The sequence below is a fragment of the Meriones unguiculatus genome, chromosome 10 (genome assembly GCF_030254825.1).
Source record: "Meriones unguiculatus strain TT.TT164.6M chromosome 10, Bangor_MerUng_6.1, whole genome shotgun sequence".
NCBI classification, from domain to species: Eukaryota; Metazoa; Chordata; class Mammalia; order Rodentia; family Muridae; genus Meriones; species Meriones unguiculatus.
In genome coordinates this window covers 36,445,471-36,463,803 of record NC_083358.1, presented here as the reverse complement: position 1 = coordinate 36,463,803, position 18,333 = coordinate 36,445,471, and the positions used below count along the sequence as shown (strand labels likewise).

Genomic DNA, 18,333 nt, shown 5'->3' with positions numbered 1-18,333 from the left:
ATCTTTCCGTTCTTTTCAGGTTCACTAGATCTCCTTTAGCACATTCAAGTGTTCTCAAGGGTAGCTGTGAGTTATGCAGAAATACAGGCGTCGGCAGAATGCATCTTGCAGGCTAGCAGTGCCCTGCGCTGGTGCTTCGGTAGCCTTCCTGCTGCCTACAGTGACTGTTTCCTCCAGAGCTTCCAGAAAGGTTCAAAAAGCCACAATTGCAGAGTCAGCTGTGCCCTGACAGTAAAGCTTTCTTCCCTTTTAAATCATTATCTCTGTTTGAAAAGGTTTTTGTTTTGTTTTGTTTTGTTTTGTTTTTTAGATTAACCCAGGGAATGGCTTGGATTTGTTAGTTCATGGTGGTATTCCTAAAGAAATGAATTATAAGTTCCTCTTAACTCAGAAGTGCCCACAAAAGCATGTACTGTATCTGGGCCTCATGGTACCTGTTTTCACAGCACTTGGGAGACTGAGGCAGGAGAATTACTGTGACTTTGAAGAAAGCCTGGGCTACAAAAGTGAGAGCCTATCTGGGGAATACGGGACATGTGTTGGGGAGAACAAAGATGGAAAGGCTGTAGAGTCGGCTAATGTGACCATGTCTGGTCTTCAGATTCACATTTAGAGAACTGAGGAACGTTAGATGTGGCCTTAAAGACCATTTGCTAGCATTCTTCTTTGTAGAGACTAAGAACTTGGTTTTGGGGCTATTCTCCTTATACCTAGTACAAAGTAGTGTGACTCGATAGCCATAAAGGAAGTGCCCTTCGCTCTAACCCTCTCTACTTCATTCTCTTTCCCCTCCTTCTCTGCTTTGGACTCTTACATATGGCTGCTGCAGAGGAAGAGGTTTCGAATGTTGGGACTGTGTATGGGCATGGCCAGTCTGGGATCTGGACACTTTGCTATTGTTGAGTGATGTATACATGATGGAACTAGGAAGGTGTGCTTAGCTGTCCATCTTTATGGAATCCAACTTTGCATCATTTTGTCTTCAGTGAGCCCTCCAGTGTCCCTGCCAATCCAGACACTACTACTTTCAAATCCTGTTTTCTCTAGGCGGTCTGCTTTGATTCTTACAGTTCTTGTTGCAGCTCCTTTAACCCTCTTGAGTGCCGTTCTACTGGAGCAGCAGTGTTCTACTCTATTTGTTCTTAAAGTTTTATTTTAAAAACATGTATTTATGCGTGTGTTTGTTTACCTGTGTGGAAATGGAGTACTAAGCAGCTATGGCCACAGTGTGGGTGCTGGGAGATCAACCTGGGTGCTCTAAAAGAACAGTGAGGCTCTTAACCCCTGAGCCTTCTCCCCTGCTCTGTTAGTTCTTTTAAAGCATAGGGAGAGAAGAGGGAGGGAGGGTGGGGTTGGGAGGAGATGAGGGAGGGGACCACAGCTAGGACACAAATTGAATAAATTGTAATAAAAGATAATAATAATTTTTAAAACTTTTAAAAAGAACAAACAAACAAATGAACAGTTTGAGGTTTTGTTTTTTTTTTTTTTCTTTCAAGCTAACATTTTATTTCCTACTACCTAACACAGAGTTGTGGGAACTGAAAGCCTCTCAGTGCAAGTGCCCATCGATGTCTCCTGGTCACCAGAGTTCTGAAAACAAATGCAGACATCGCCCAGAATACAGCCCAGTGGGTTAAAAGTGTGATGACATCTAAATTTGAAATGCTGTCTTAGCAGTTACCAGCACTGGTCACTAGCAGCCCCAGTAGAAGGAAAGTTCCACCCAGGCTGGGTTCATGATTTTAGTCAGAGATACCCCATATGCCTGGCACAATTCTAAGCATACAGCAAGTGCTCAATAAGTGTTTTGTTTTTGATATTTAAGTTTTTGTGGGAAAGATAAATTTGTGCTAAAAATGTTCTTCAATGTCTTTTTTAAAAATTATGACTACAAACGGATATAATTTACCTAACATCCATATTTTATTAAGATGCCAGTAATTTCTCAGGTAGTAGCCGAAATCTCAGGAATGTAGATGAAGTGTGTCTTTGCTGATCACTTCTCCTCTCTCAACAGGCTCCGATGACGAAAGCGAGGATGAGTCTAGCTTCGAGGGCAGAGATCCTGATACTTGGCATGTTGGTTTCAAGATCTCGTGGGACATTGAGACGCCGGGCTTGGCAATACCTCTTCACCAGGGCGACTGCTATTTCATGCTGGGTAATGTTCTCAGACTCAATGTGGGTGTTGTACTTAGGCTGTCTGAGCTTAGGTTGTAGGGCATGTGTGAAATAAACTTTTTGAAGACTTTGTATCCATAATGATTTTTTTCCTTCAAACGCATAACTCATTTTTTTTTGTTTTGTTTTTACTTATTTATTGTGGGTGTTGTTTACAGGTATGGTTTTGCACCACATGTGTGTGGTACCTATGGAGGCCAGAAGAAGGGATTGGATTTCCTGTAACTGGAGTTACAAACAGTTGTAAGCCTCCTTGTGAGTGCTTGGAACTGAATTCAGGTCCTCTGCAAGAGTAGCAAGGCAGTTCCTTCTCAGGATCAGCTGGCATAATCACAGTATTTTTCTCTCTACTTGTATTTTAATTCTTTGGAAATTTGTATTTATGGGCTTGAAGTAAATGACATTGTAGGGGTTGGGGTGCTTTGATTTTTGCTGCTTTGTTTTGGAGTTTTGTGTGTAACTTATTCTCAACTTATTTTCCACTGCATAATGTACAAACATATCCTTCTTTTGTCTTTTCCTTATGATGCTTCTAAGGGGCCAGGGTGATGGCTTGCCAGGCAAGCATGAGGACCTGGGCTGGATTCACAGGAAGAATACATGGAAACAAGCCAGATGTGGCATTGTGCTCTGGTAGTCTCAGTGCCAGAGAGGGGAAAGGAGGCTTCCTGGGGCTTGCTGATCAGCCTGTTCAAGCCGGTGAGAGGCTACCTCTCAAAGACAAGGCGGCCTCCAGGTTCCACATGTACACACTCATGTACTGGATCACACAGGGACGCCTCCACAAGCACATGCACACCTATGTACATACAAACACACACGCACACTCTCACACAGCTTCTCACACTTTATTCTCTCCTTTGCTGTGCCTGCTGAGTGTCCCAGGGTTGTCTCATTCCCGCCTGCCTACAGATATCCAGTCGTCTGTTGGATTTTTAGCTAGGAAGAACCAGGGTTCGATACCAGTTTTTGGTAAGGATTATTTTCCTGTAACGTTTGATATCTGTAGAGTTTCTGTATTGCAGGTACCAAGTAAGGTTCTGGGGAGACACTGGAGGGCAGTAAATCTTGCTCCTTCCTCCTTGGACTTCCTATATGAAATTGGAACATCAGCCTTTCCCAGACTTCAGTTCATTGCTTGTTGGCATCCAGGTTCTTACCATAGTCACTTGCTAACCCTATATTTTCTGTGCCATTTTCTCTAAAACTTACTTTTTTTCCCCACCACTGAAATAACTTAATTTTGAAGGAGATTTTATATCACTGTTTTACATGGAAAACCAGTACCAACTGGCCCAGCTACAAGTGTTTTATAATACTAAATGTAGAGAAGCCAAAAGTGTTAAGAACGCACTACTTTTCTTTGCTTGGAGATCTTAGAGTCTGAGTCTTGTTCTTTGTTTAAACAAGAGGCTAACAGTTTACATGAATACTATGCAAATTATGCTCCTCGTGAATATATGCCAATAAAAATGTGTAGCAACGAGAAGGAAAGAATAAAAGAACCTCATTATTACTCCTAATATCAGACATAGACTTTCATCATTTGATTAGCATAATGGATACTAAAATGAGAACTCCTTGGTGAGATAAGAATTATTCATGTTAGAGAAAGCGAGGGTGGGCAGACAGACAGACACACACACACACTAATAACATTAACATTGAGGGGGTGTTAACTCATCGCAGGCCAGTCCGAGGCTTTTTCCTTGGTGTTTGCAGGTGAATTGAAAGTAGCCATATGACTTAGTGCTGTCTCCTTTTGCAGCTTAAGCCCATTGTCTTGCTTTCCATTTTCATCTTGCTTTTCTGTAGACAAACCTGTTTCGCATAAACAACCTGAGACTCCAAAGAGCCTTCACTGGGAGATGTCAGACGTGCAGAACTGTCAGTCACTCCCTTCCTATTTGGCAGAAGAGAGACCAGAATGCCCTGGCCACAGGCTCCACGTGTAGTGATTTTCCCACTCTAACTGTGGTCCTGTCAGCTGGCTCTCAGGATACTGAAGCCTCTGGAATGCTGGCAGTGTAAAGGTCATCACTTCCCTTCAGTCCCTTGTTTGATTTCAAGATCCAAGCCTTTATTCTGAAGTCTCCATCCCTGTCATTGAATGCTATTAGTCTAAAAAGATTATAACTTAAGTTTTTGTGTTTTCCCAAAAGTTGGATATTTGGCTTGAATCCAAATGAAAAGCTTCTCTTGGGGTACTTTGTCAGTAGTCTTTATTAATAATTTGCATACATGGAGGCGATAACAGCCAGAATGGTGCCTTTTCAAACAGCTTCCTGTTTATCTGTATATGAAACCAGTGGATTTGCATTGTAAAAGCTCAGCTATCTTTTGTGCATTTAATAACATCCTCTGTGATTTCTTCTGATTAAAAAGCAAAGTAAGGAGGCAGGAGAGATAACTCAGTGGTAAGGAATGTGTACTCCTTTTGCAGAGAACAGGAGTTCAATTCCTAATGCCCATGTTGGGCTGTTTATGGCCACCTGTAACTTCCAGTCCAGGGCGTCTAATACCCTCTTCCAGTCTCTGTTGGTACCTGCACTTACATGTATATATCCACACGCAGACACACATGCATAATTAAAAATGAAAAAAAGCTTTTATCCTTTGTAAAGTATAAAAGGAAAGACTAGAAAACAAGTTTCACACGTGATTAATACCTTCCTGCCCAGTACATGCATGTCTGGAATGGTAGTGATACTAATAACAAACCTATCTACTAGGGATTAGTGACAAGTAAATCATTCTGTTAATTTGCTTGTGACCCTGAGAGGCAAATCTTAGCTACTGTAAAAGAAGTCTAGTTAGATTGATAGACTTCTCCATGGTTTTACAGCTAATAAGAGTCAGGAGTCAGACCCTGACATTTGTGCCTACTCAAGTTTCAGCATTCCCACATCAGGCCTTTCTCTTGCCCCAGGTAGCCCCATGTTCCCTCTTCATCCTACTCTAGCACTGGCCTCTACTTTGGGCTTTCACCCCTCTTCTCTCCACTAAGCGCCATGGTTCTGCAAGGAAGAAAAGATGACAATATTCGGGTTTTTGTTTTGTTTTGTTTTGTTTTCAGTTTTAAAGATTTTTTCTTTTTAATTTAGTATCTGAATTAGTAATGAATGTATTTAATTAGCTAAATTGTCAAAATATTTAATCGATTACATGTTCAAACATTCACTGAGTCTCTAAGCGTTGATAAACTCAAGAAATTCATGCTGATTTTAGAAGCTGATATTCAGGATATAAAAATATATTACTTTCTACATCCTGCCTTCAGATATAGGCATTATAGTTATAGTTTTCACTGTCCCATTTGAGACAAGTGTACCCCAAAGTCTGCATTTAGAATGTATTTTTGTGAAGATATCATATTTGGTTTTTAAAATGAATTTTGAGTACTCCTGTTATAAACTAAAATAAACTCCTATTTGAAAAACTCATAATTTAAAAAAAAATTATAAAAAGCAACTGTTGTGTAGCTCTGCCTCTTTATGTGAGCTTTTAGAACTCTAAACATGAAGCTCCGTGGAGGGCTCTGGGCCCTATGCTGGTAACTGAAGCCTGAACTTCACAGCACTTACAGAAAGGAAACAGTTTAGCTCAATTTATAATAATATATTGGTCTGCAGAGGAAGTACAGCCCAAACCCCACTGTCTCAAGTGAATACTCCAGGGGTGTCTGATGGGGAACGTGTCGGGTGCCTGTAATAAATCTGCTGCCGTGGGCATGAGCGAAAGCCCTGTTGGCAGTGCCTGAGGACACACTTCATGGGGTTGTCATGGTTTTACTTTTAAATTGGAATCTTTGCCCTAATCTCAGAGTTAGACAAGACCAGATTTGCAAACAGATTTACAATTCTCACTAATTTTCCAACCAAGACTTCAAAACACACTTAGAGGAGGGAGGGGAAAAAAAAAAAACAACAAAACAAAACATGCCGCCATTCACTCTGCTATTTCTCAGGGTCGAATGATTTACTTGGCCACAGCTGTTTTCCATAGACTGCTTGTAGCCAGGGAGTTAGAGGCTTAGGAGCGCTTGGAGACAAACTGGGTTTACTTTTCGTAGAACAGATTATACAGTTCAAGGGACAGCAACTAAATTCTGTTCATTAACCAGGAGCTGGGTGGAGGTGGGATGTTTGGGGACAAAGGTGAGTGAACCCTGGGCAAACCTCTCCTGGTCCCCCTTAATGTGTCATTGTGGTGTCTTAGATGTCACTGTTCATGGCCAGTCTCTCCAGTCCCTCTTATGTCTTAAGTCCAAATGACTCTCACTTTGAAATGTCTGTTGTTAGCCTATGACCAGACATCTCAAAGCCTTAGTTGTGAAGCTCAAAAAACGAAATCCGTGGCAGAAGCAGGATGAGTCAGTAGCAGTCGAAACGCCTGGCTTTGCTGGGTCTTAAGTTTGGCTCACCACTGTTTAGAGGGGAGTGGGGAAAGGTTGTAAGGCTTCCTGCCCGCTGGCTGAGCAGTGCCAGAATCCCTGGCACTGTCCATGGCCCCACAGTGTCAGGACATGCTTGCGCCTTGGCCCTCAGTGTAAAACGAGAGCTTCCCCATGCACTGGTTCTCATTGTACTTCTTGGGAGTCAGCTCAGATGTGTGGGCCCATGCTCTGCAGGCCACACTTCCCACAGGGACGTACCACAGAGCTGGATGGCGCCATGGCATGCTGGAGAGCGAGGCAGTGAGACAGTGGAAGGAGAGGCCTGGCTGTGGGTGCTCCTCCTGCCTCAGGCCCTGGCTTCTGTGGGCTTTGCAGGTCTATTCCCATAGCCCCTCGGAGTAACTACAAGAGTGGTAAATCTCACCAATTGGCTCTGCATGGTAACACGAGATAGCATCTGGCCATTGCTGCGTGGAGCTCTGCTCACCACTGTTACTTTGTTTGAGGCTGCCTTTACTTATGGAGCCTGGTCATTTTTTTTTAGATTTATTTCCCCATCTATGAAATACTTGTGGCTTAGCGGCAGCAAGGCCTGAACACTGTGAACATTTGATGTGGTGTAACCTGAAGTGTGACGCCTGCTTCTGTTTTTTGAGGCTACATGGGCACTCTCATCGGAGGCTGTGGTCCTGTGGGCAGGAATAACAGAGGTTGCTAGGATTTAACGTAGCTTGACTGGGGCTCCCTCGGGACTTAACTTGGAGACTGTAGTATCTTTGTAAATCCTTCAGGTGTTCCTCAGCCCTGCTTAGATTTAGACATTTTATTCAAAGCAAAAGGCTTTTGTCATGCGCTTCTGACCCCATTCCCTTCCTCCCCCAGCCTCTAAGTGACCAGCTGAAGTAAAAAGTGCATGTAATTTATGGCTTAATCATAAATTCAAAATAATTGTACTTTATTACCTCTCACGAGCCTTGAGATGTAGGTGCTATGTTCTGTTTTCTGCCAAGGCAAGGAAATAAGGGAAACAGTAATAAATTATATCTCGAGGCTATAGCCCGTAAGCTTGAGGACTTGCCATTTCAGTGGAAAGTGCTTGATCAGCCAGATGAGCACCTGCCATGTTTGCTTTCACTCGGAAAGGTAGAAACATGACAGGACAGTGCCAGATGCTTGTCCACTAGGAGCTTGTGGTGGTGTTCTTCTCAGGTAGAATGTGTGGTTGCTGACGGGTTTCATGCCCAGGTGAGGATATCTCCTGAAACTTTCACTTTTACACATCTGGCCAGAGGCTGACATTTTCCCACTTGTGCTTTGTGCCTGGCTTCCTGTTTCTTGGTATCCAGTACAACTTGGGAGAGAGCCATGCCTTTTAGACAGAAAGCCAAGTCAGCTCTTTGGTTTCTAAACGGATTTTCTTCTCTCTGACACTTTCAGACAGTGCCCAGCTTCATTGGGTGAATCACTTATGTCTTGAAATTTACTTCATGTGCTTGTGACGGGTGTCCAGTGAGGGACGGGTACCATGCTGGAAGCTTTGATACACTCTATTAAGGTCAGGACATATGCCTCAGCAATAGAGTGTTTGCCTTGCCCATGTGTGAGGTCCCTGGTTTGATCCCCAGCACTGCAAATGATACGATGTATTTACTCCCTATTACAAGATCACCTGGAAAGTTATTTTGCTCTGACTCCCCTGCACAGAGGATTATTGATAGGGATTGACTACTGATGTGTGTGAGGTTTCCTTTAAGATGTATGTGTTTGAGTGTGGGATATGTACTTGTATTTACTGTGTATGCATGTGCCCATGCATGGAGGACAGAGGAGGATATCAAATGTCCTCTTCTGTTCTTCTGTCTTATTCTCTTGGAGCCAGGCTGGTGGCCAGCAACTCCTAAGGACCCTTTCATATTCACTCCTTCCCCACTGCTGCGGTTACTGGCTTACACTGAAACACCAGACTTTTTCACATAAATTCTGTATTCATGTGAGATTTGAACACAGATCCTCATATTAGTTCAAAGTATTCTTGTTCACTGAGCCATCTCCCTGGTCCCTAAGACTCCTTTTAAAAGTAAAAATACTCTAAAAGTAGTTTGTGATTGTCATATAACAGATGGGTGTGCTAAAACGCATTTAGTTGTAATCTTTGTGTGTGTGTGTGTGTGTGTGTGTGTGTTTCATGACAGGGTTTTTCTTGTAGCCTTGGCTGTCTTGGAGCTGGATCTATAGACTAGGTTGGCCTTGAATTCACAGAGATCCAACTTCCTCTGTTTCCCTGAGCACAGGATTAAAGGTATGGACCACCATCACCACCACCACCTAGCTTTCAGTTGTGATATTTAAATGGGAGAATTATGTGTGAATTCTGTCTCAGTAAAGATTTTAAACAAAAATGAAGTTTAGAGACATGTAATAGTTTTTTTCCCTCCCAGGCAATATGTCCAGTGAATTTTGTATTTAAATGCAAAACAAAGCTCTACTTAATTTCTCTAGGAATGATGTAAGCATGGGCCTTGTGTTTCTCTCCTCTGGACTGCTCTAAAGATGACTGTGTTTTTGATTCCTGAGAGTGAGGGCTGTTTTAGCTTTATCTATTCTAAAAGACTTGACAAGAGTAGGTTGGACATAGTAAATGCTTAACAAGCAGTTACTGAGTATGTGAATGAGTGGGGCCCATGCAATTTCCCCATTCCAAGTTGGCTTGTCTGTTGTCCTTTTTCTGTCTTGTGTAGGCAGCCATGCTGATGACATTTGATGGGTGTAGTTTCATTGACATTTCTAGGAGACATCCTTTCAGCATATGTCTTGGTCTGGCTTTTTCAGTCTTTCTGTCCCTTCTTCTGAGATGTTCCCTGAGCTTTAGGTACAGCAGTTGTGTTGTTGGGCCTGGGCTTCACACTCCCTTGTTCTCTGCTTGTTGATCATTGGTTGTGGTTTACTGTAATGGTCTCCATCTATTACAAAGAAAAGTTTCCTTGATGAGGGCTAAGAGCCACACTCACCTGTGGGTATAAGTATTTAGAACATAGTTAGGAATTATACTAATTTAGTCAAGAGACAGTTGTAGGTTCTCCTCCAAGGTCGTGACCTCACTAGCCTGGGTAAAGGCTGGGTTTCTAGTACCAGTACCCTCTTATTGAGTGAGCCAGTATTTGTATTTGAGCTGTAGCTTTTGGCCCAGAAGTGTTAGCTTTTCTTCAGGAGAGAAGACATATATATATATATATAAAATAAAATATATGCAAATGAAAATGTATGTAAATAAAATGTGTATGTATAAATTCTTGAAGCCAGTAAATGAATGGAATCAAGATTGGCTTTATTTTTATTTTATGATGACATATCTTGGTCATGCAGGCAAAATGGAATATTTATTCTGTCTTTGACTATTCCTGACTAGGAACAAGGAAGGCTGTGTGTATATGTATGTGTGTGTGAACTACTTAGGATTTAGAGGCTTGTTCAAAACAAGAACTTACTACACATTTAGAGAGATTACCCTGTTTAATTTTTTTAGATTTCTGAGTTTTCCACAGGACATCTTAAAAATGTTCTATCATTTGCTTGAATGTAAAAGCAATTAATTTTATATGTTTACTGAGGATATGAAAGCATTGGAAACCAAATGAGATTTAAAAAACATTGCAATAGTTATTTACTTTAAAAAATAAACAGGTTATCAAACGGAGGAAAATGCAAGAAGATTTGAGATAAAAAAGTTATAAATAATTTTATTATCAGTGTACATATTTTTCAACTACTGCTAAACAATTGGATGGAAGAGCTGAGTTAGAAGTTGAGAAAATGTGTGAAGGCACAGAATTAGATGTGTCTGGGACTGCTTCTGTTGGCATTATTAATTGGATTTGGGAAGCTCTTGCCTCACATGTCACTTGAAGAGTAGGCAGGAGTGATGGTTCTGTCTAAAATAGAGGGGAAAAAAACAACTTCATTAACTTGCATATCAATCCAACTTCTGTCTCCTCCTATCCTTCAGTTTCTCTACCCTTTAGCCTCATTGCCTTGGGAGGGCTTATAGCTTGGTAGAGGAATGTGTGAAGAGAAAGTGGAACTAAAGATCTTTGTGCATATTTAGAAAGCAGAATTGGATTATTAACCTCCAGACTTCATTCTCCTTAAAATACAACAACAAAGTAAACATCCCAGAAGTTAATTTAAAACAAGAGGGCAGAAATGAGTTCCCCGGCTTCTTGTTTGGTGTTATCTGTATGGCTGGGTCTTGCAAATACTCCACTGCTGGGCCATACACCTTGGCCTGTGTATTTATATAGAAGCTCCTTTAGTCTTGTGCAAGTACAGAACTTAGCCTTTGCTGGAAAAGCTTTACAATGTCTTTTTTTAAGTTAATGAATATCTCTCCATTGAACATTTCCATTTGTATCTTTAAAACATGATGTATCTGAATTTCAGAGAAAAGAAAAATGTTATTGAAAATTAATAGCATATGAGCCATACTCACTGTGGAGAATTTACAATCTACAGGAAAATGTAAACTAATAATAATATTTGTAACAAATTTATTTAAATTTTTATGTATTTTTCCTACCCTTGGTAGTGTTTTATTATTAGTTTTTAGGAAGTGAATATAGATTATTTCAATATTTGTATCCCATTTAGTTCTCAGTGCTGTCAAATGCGCAGTATTTCTGTGATTGAATATTCTTTGATAACATCTATAGTAAATGAATATAAAATTAATATTTTTACATTCAGACAATATGGTAAATAGAAGTTTTCAGCACCAGGTCCCTCCTTGGAATGCCATTTGAATAATTATTTGTGCACAAGAATGCCTTCATAGCAATTAGGCAATCTAGAAGAGAGATTCCAGCATCTCGGTAGAGCATATAAAAAAGCAGAAGAGTAGGAAGGGCTATTCAGTTTCTCTGTCACCTCTCTCTCATGCTGAGACATTCAGAACTGAGGGGGACAGACTCTGCAGGGGGTGGGGAGTTAAGTGAGTTTCTGATTTGCTGTGACATGACAGCAGACTCACCCCCAAAGAACTCTGGCCTGAAGTACTAAGTTTGCCCAACATCAGGCCTATCTCTATTGGTCCAGGCTCCCATCTTGCCTCCGGAGATCTGGGATCTAGGTTTGTCTCTGTGAACCTAGAGTGTTGGCTGTCTTGTACCACTTTACTCCACATTTGACACAGGAGCCATATCTGGACAACTGGGCTTAAGGCCTAAGACTGCTTCCACAGACTCTAGAGCTAGAGTAGTGTGTGTGAGCCAGGCCCTCTGACATACTCCCATTTATCCAGGTTGCCAAGGGTAGATGCCTGTGTTATGGACCCATGGTCCAGGCTTGTGTCTGAGGAGCCAGAGTTCAACCAAACTCTCTATTGACCCAAGATACAGGTCAGCCCACTTAGAAATTAGTGGTCTCTTAGGGAAAAATAAAATGAAGAAAGATAGATTCAAAGTTTTGCAGAGAAAATCTGCTGACAAGTAGTGCTATACATGACAAGGCTGTCTTTCAAAAGTAATGGTAAGGAAAGTTCTTTCTTAAACAAATACAAGATACAGGCATTCATTACCATTTGATGTGTCTATAAGGATTGCTTAAGAGACATCTCTATGTGCAAATAAAAGGCTGCTGGCTGACAAAATGAAAACAAAGTATGAAACTCACTATAAAGCTAAGACTATAATTCAAAATTCTCTAATAAATTATGTTGCATAAATAACTCTCATATAAAAATTCAAAGACAAAGTCTTAAAAGCCAGAATAGCTAGCTATACTAATGACACATCATATATGAAGGGTCTAAACTGACATTAACGGTGAAATGTGAGTGGGGAACTAAGGCATAGTGCTCTTGTGGCAGTGTTATTAGCTTAACTAAAATAGCCTATTCTTGCTCTAAGTTACATGGGCCTCATCATAACTAAGAAACTCATAGTGGACACACAGAAAATCAAGTGAAAGGACTCAAAGTGTGCAACTGCAGAAGAGTCACCATATCCTAAAGGAGGCCAGAACAAGAGGAAGAAAGAAAAGAAAAAGCGCAAACATAGAGCAACGAAAAAATAGCAACAAATGAATGAATTCAGTTCTCTAATTACGTCCAGTTATGAAATTGCTGCATGCATTTCCAAAATATAAAACTCAACTGCAGTAGCTCTCCCTTAGCCAATGTGTTCCAAGAGACCCAGTGCATGCCTGAAATTATGGGTGTGCCAGAGCTGGTAGATCCTATTTTTTTCTCTATACATGTGAATTTATGATAGCTTAATTAATAAGTTAGGTATAGGAGATTAATTGTAATAGCTATAATAGAATAACTATAATTATGCTGTAATAAAAGTTCTGATTAATATCAATAACTAATAGAATAACTGTAATTTACTATAATAAAGTTCTATGTATGTGATTTTCTCCAAAGGTCTCAGAGCATACCCTTTTTTTTCTTATGCTGAGGTATGATAAGGTGTCACCATGAGGAGATCGAGTAAAATAAAACAGCAATGTTGTGGCACTGTGACAGGTGCTGATTGCCTTCTGATGATACGTCATGAAAACTGTATGCTTCAGAAAATTCTGGGTGTCCGCCATGATGATGTGGTTGGTTTTCTGCCAATAACTTAAACAACCGAAAGTAAAAACTGAAGCTAAGGAAAGACTGCTGTCAGTGCCGCCTGCCTGATGCTTGTCTCAGCCAAATACTCCTCTGAAAATGAATGGGTAGCAAAAGAAATATCATGCAAAGTAGCAACTGGGGGCAAAGGTGACTACTTACATCAGACAAGTGAGAGTTTATGTCACAAACTCATGAGATGCATAGGTCATGTATAATAGCAAGAAGTTGGTAAGCCTTTATACATAGAGTAGTTGTAAATATACATTCATGAACACTGGAGTGCCTAAATACATGAAGCAAATTAGGACTGAGGGAATATATATATATATATATATATATATATATATATATATATGAGTAGGAGAGCTCAGTTCCCTACTCTCAATAATAGATAGATCATCTAGACAGAAAATCAATAAAGGAACAGCAGGCTTGAACAACCGTGTCACCCAGTGGTGCTAACAGACGTGTGTGGAACAGCCCATCCAGCAGCAGTTTATACAGTATACATAAAACGTTCCCACATTTTGCCACAAAATGCGTATCAACACATTTAAGAAGCTAGTGTTTTCTTTTGTACCACAGTGATGTAAGTGCAGAAATATCAGTGATGGAGGCATACTGTAACGTTCACACATACTGCAATCTCAGAACACCTCAAAAATAATCTCTTAAAAATGAAATACAAGCCAGGTGCGGTGGCACATGCCTGTAATATCAGTACTCAGTGAGACAGAAGCACGTGGATCTTTGTGAGTTTGAGGCCAGCCTGGTCTATATAGTGAGTCCAGGTCAGCTGAGGCTACACAGAAACCATGTCCTGGGGGAGAAAAAAAAATTCAAAGGGAACTACAAAATTTTTTAGAGAAATGAAAATGGAAACAAAAATGCCAGAACTTTTTAGATGTAACAAAAGCACCTCAGAGGGGAATTTATAACAATAGACTCTTATATTAAGTTGGGGGAAAGAACACAAATAAACAACCTAAATTTATATCTCAAGAAACTAGGAAGGAGAAAAAAAAAATTCAAACTAGCAGAAGGAAGGAAATAACAAAGTGAAATAGAGATCAGAATGACAATAGGAAATGTTTACAGAACTAAGATTTTAGTTTTTTTTTTTAAGGTTAAGCAAAATTAACAAGTTTTTATTCAGCCATATTCAGAAAAATAAAAGAACAGAGAAACAAAATTAGAAATAAAAGTAAAATCCTAACAACTTGTACCATGAGGAGTAATAGATCTTAAGAGACTGCTGTGAGTAGCCTTATCGCAACCAATTTAATAAGCTAGAGAAAGGGATGAATTCCTAGACACATACTGTTACTAAGGCAGGCCTGGGATGAAGTAGAGAATCAACACCGACAGGTGTGTAGTCATGATTAGGGACTGACTGGTAATTGCAGCCTCTCAAAGGAGAAAGGCTCAACTTCCGAGGGCTTTGCCAGATTTAACATTTAAGGAACCTACGGCAATCCTTCTAAAGATCTTCTAAGGAGCTGAAGAGGAAAGAACATTTCCATATGTGAGTTATAAATCCATTGTTCTCCTCCTAGCAGCAGAGAAATGCAGTAGGAAAAGGGACTATTCTAGACCTAGTATCTCAGGAACACAGATAAAAAAATTCTTAACTAACTATTAGCAAGCCATACCAAGAGCTACTGGTATTCATTCATGGCGTGTAGGTTAGCTAAGCATATGTATATCGATCACTATTGTATATTATATTAAGCGAATGAAAGGAAAGAGCATATGATGATTGTAACAGATGCAGAAAAACATTTGACAGGTCAATGTCATATGTTAGAAGACTACATACGTATGTCAAGACAGAGCTGCCCACTCTTAGCACTTCTAGTTGTCATGGTACATGATGTTGGAGTGCAGTTAGGAAAATAAAGCAATGTAAGGCTTTCAGATCTGAACGGTAGTAAAACTGCTTGTGACTGAGATAATGCTGGATACGAGCAACTCCAATAAGAGAATGCAAAAAAAAAACCCTATTAGAACTAATAAAATTGCAAGATATATGATAAATATAAAAACAATTAGTTGTGGTTATATACCCAACTTTAAAAAACAAAATAGACAATCCCAGTTAAAATAATATTGGAAAAAATGTGTAGGGATAAGTGTAACAAAGAAAGTAAAGGTTCTGACCCCAAAGTGACAAACACTATTGAAAGAAATTGAAGACACAAATAAATGCATGGGTAGTCTATGATCATGGAGCCTATTCTTTCAATATGTCCATATTACCACCAAATGAATTAGAATTTTCTGAAATTCCTATCAAAATTTTAGTAAACAGTTTTTTGTAGGAATAGAAGGAAAGGTTACTAAAAGTTACGAAACCGCCAAAGACCTTGAATAGCCAAAGAAAGGTTCTGCCAGATCAGTTAAGATGGATTTCTCACAACTGTCTCAGTTCATACTACAACCTGTAGTCAACAAGACACTTTTGTTAGTTACTGTTCTCGTTACTGTGGGAGAGTATGACAGAAGCAACCTAAGGAATGACTTACTATGCCTCACAGTCCTCCACATGGAGGAGTACAGTCCTCCATGACGGGAAAGACAGGTGCCTGAGGTTGTGGGGCATGTCATATCAGGAAGCAGGTGCTCAGCTTGCTCTTTCCGGTGTCTTCACTCCAGGGTGCCAGCCTGTGAGATAGTCTAATTCAGGGTCATTCTTCCTCCTTAGTTAATCCTTTCTGGAAATACCCTTAAGATCCACCCCAAGATGTATTTCCCTGGTGATTTTAAATCTAATGAAGTTGACAAGTTTGAACAGTACAACATTTGTAAATTTTTTTGTTTGTTTATTTTTGAAACAAGGTCTCAGTAGGTAACGTTGGCTGGCCTGAAACATCATATGTAGCCCAGGCTGGCCTCAAACTCATAGACATCCACCTGTCCCTGCCTCCTGAGTTCTGGAATTATAGGTGGCTACCATTGTATCTGGCCATAAAGTTTTGTATTTAATTTTTGGCAGAGTGTATTTATGTACTTGGTCAAGCATTTCGTGCTACAAATGCAGGTCTTTTCACAGCTTTGGAAACAGGTGTGTCATTTTTTTGGTCATCCTACTTTTATTCTGCTTTCTTTCTCAGTTTTCAATGATGGGCATTCTGGTGTCTTGTCTCTCAAATGACTGCCTTTTCATTTCCTCTGAGTCCCAGAGGTATTTCTTCAGCTCACACATCTACTTCTGTAGGTTGATTTTTTTATTTCTCCCAGCAAGCTGTCTGCCATTCATGCCAGCCGTGGTTTTAAATATAACAGTTCTAGCTAAAAACAAGTCTCTCACAGTCTTTACTGATCTCATGGGATTCCATTTTCACATCAGCTTGGGCCATCTAACAGCATCTTCTAGAATCAAGTGGCTTCTAAAAGAAGTTGAGAATTTTCTAGTGTGTCTTCCTGTAAAAATTTAGGCGCCTTTTCTAATCACCTGCTCTAGCTCCCAAAATAAGTCAAATAAACCTGTTAGATTTATTCAACAAGCTTTAAAGCATTAGGGCTGGGCAGATAATCATCTATTCTAATCCTCTGTGCTAGTCTGGCTATCTACCAGCCACATGTCCTGAATTAATTGCCATATTGGTCCCAGGCTGGTCCTGTTCCATCAGGTCAGTTCTCATGATCATGCCCTTTCTCTCCCCTTTTTTCTTTTCTCTACCTTGTGGTCCCTATCTGAGACCCCTTACTAGATTGGAAGTCCAGCCTTTCTATCTCCTCTGCCCAGTCATTGGCTTTCAGCTTCTTTATTAAACAATCAGAGATAATTGGAGATCAGTGTTTACACAATATTGATACAGGAGATTCTTCATAGAAATGACAATGCCTGTGTCCAGATTGTCACCTCCAGGCACAGAAATCAGCATCTGATTACACAGTGCACCACACCAACCCTAACACCTTCCTCTCAGATTGAGCCCCTTTTCAGATGCTCTGTCAGTCCAAGTGGTTCAGTTTCGTTGTACTGTAATATTTTTGCTAAAATCTGTGGTTTCTTCTTATGAGTTTGTCTGTGGGCACATGTCAACCTCCTTTGCCCTTTAATCAAATTCCACCCATCTCATTTCTAGCACAAACACTGGCTTCTGGAATACTGAGCTCGTTTCCCTAACACATAGGGCTGCCAAGAGCTTCTTGTGTTTTTATGTTGCAGTAAAGATTCTCTGGGAATGGGGCAGCCAGTGTCTTTGTCTAGTCTGACATATTGCCAGGAACTTTCCTTCCTCTCTTCTCAGCTCTTCAGTCCTGAAAATGTTCTCACTCAAGGGTGTCCCATTGTCTAGAAAAAAAATCAGGTCATAAATATTTAAGATTGAGAGATGGGAACAGACAGGTGAGCGTGAGTAAAGAGCTTCTGTGACTGGATGCACAGGGAGATTGGATTTCACTATTCAACGTATTCACTTCAGGAGCGCCATGGCCACGCTCCTGATTGTTGCTTTAAGAAATCTGGGTGAAGTCACCCCCGTGACTCACTGAATGACAGAATCAAGGAAGTCAAAGTCGGGCAGATTTAGGGTGACCACCTGTCTTGGTTTAATCCATGGGGGAAGGAGTCTTAGGGTGTGGGGCTGTCCATGCTAAAGCCCAGATTGGTTGCACGGGGGTGCCATTAAACTTCTGTGCCTGTGGCTTTTATATGTGAGATGAGATTTCATGCTCCCGTGGACACCCCGGGCACTCTTTACCCACCGCCCCAGTGCTTTGGTATATTGCTGCTTTGTTGAATGATCTGTCAGCCCTGATTCTAGTTGTAGGTAGATTTTTGGGTTGTTGTTTTTTGTTGTTGTTTGTTTGCTTGCTTGTTTGTTTTTAGCTGTAGTCTCAGATAGTTCCAACAAATTCACATGCTCTTAGCATTTTCTTTCTAAAATTTATTAAGAATAGACGTTGAAAGTGGGACTGTCTTACTATGTTCAATACATGAAGATTGGGACACTTTTATAGAGTTTTAGATAAATTAGTTCCAAAATGAAAATTCAAAAAAAGTCACACCCAAAGAAGTCAGAAAGAATTAGATGCTTTTGGAAGCATTTTTCAAAAGGATCATTTGATTAGAGTTGCAAAGGATACAAATAAAGGTTCATACACCCCAGAATTTCTCCATAGGGTGTTTGTT

The 18,333-nt window shown here is 40.3% G+C and overlaps 1 protein-coding gene across 2 annotated transcripts in view; it reads left to right on the top strand.

Moving 5' to 3' along the window:
- Fto (FTO alpha-ketoglutarate dependent dioxygenase) overlaps nt 1-18,333 on the top strand; it is a 359,978-nt gene that overhangs the window by 122,937 nt on the left and 218,708 nt on the right. For both annotated transcript variants that reach the window (XM_021631121.2, XM_060392230.1), the window contains exon 4: nt 2,021-2,164. In XM_021631121.2, the coding sequence (XP_021486796.1) occupies nt 2,021-2,164 (144 nt within the window). The remainder of the gene's footprint in view (nt 1-2,020; nt 2,165-18,333) is intronic.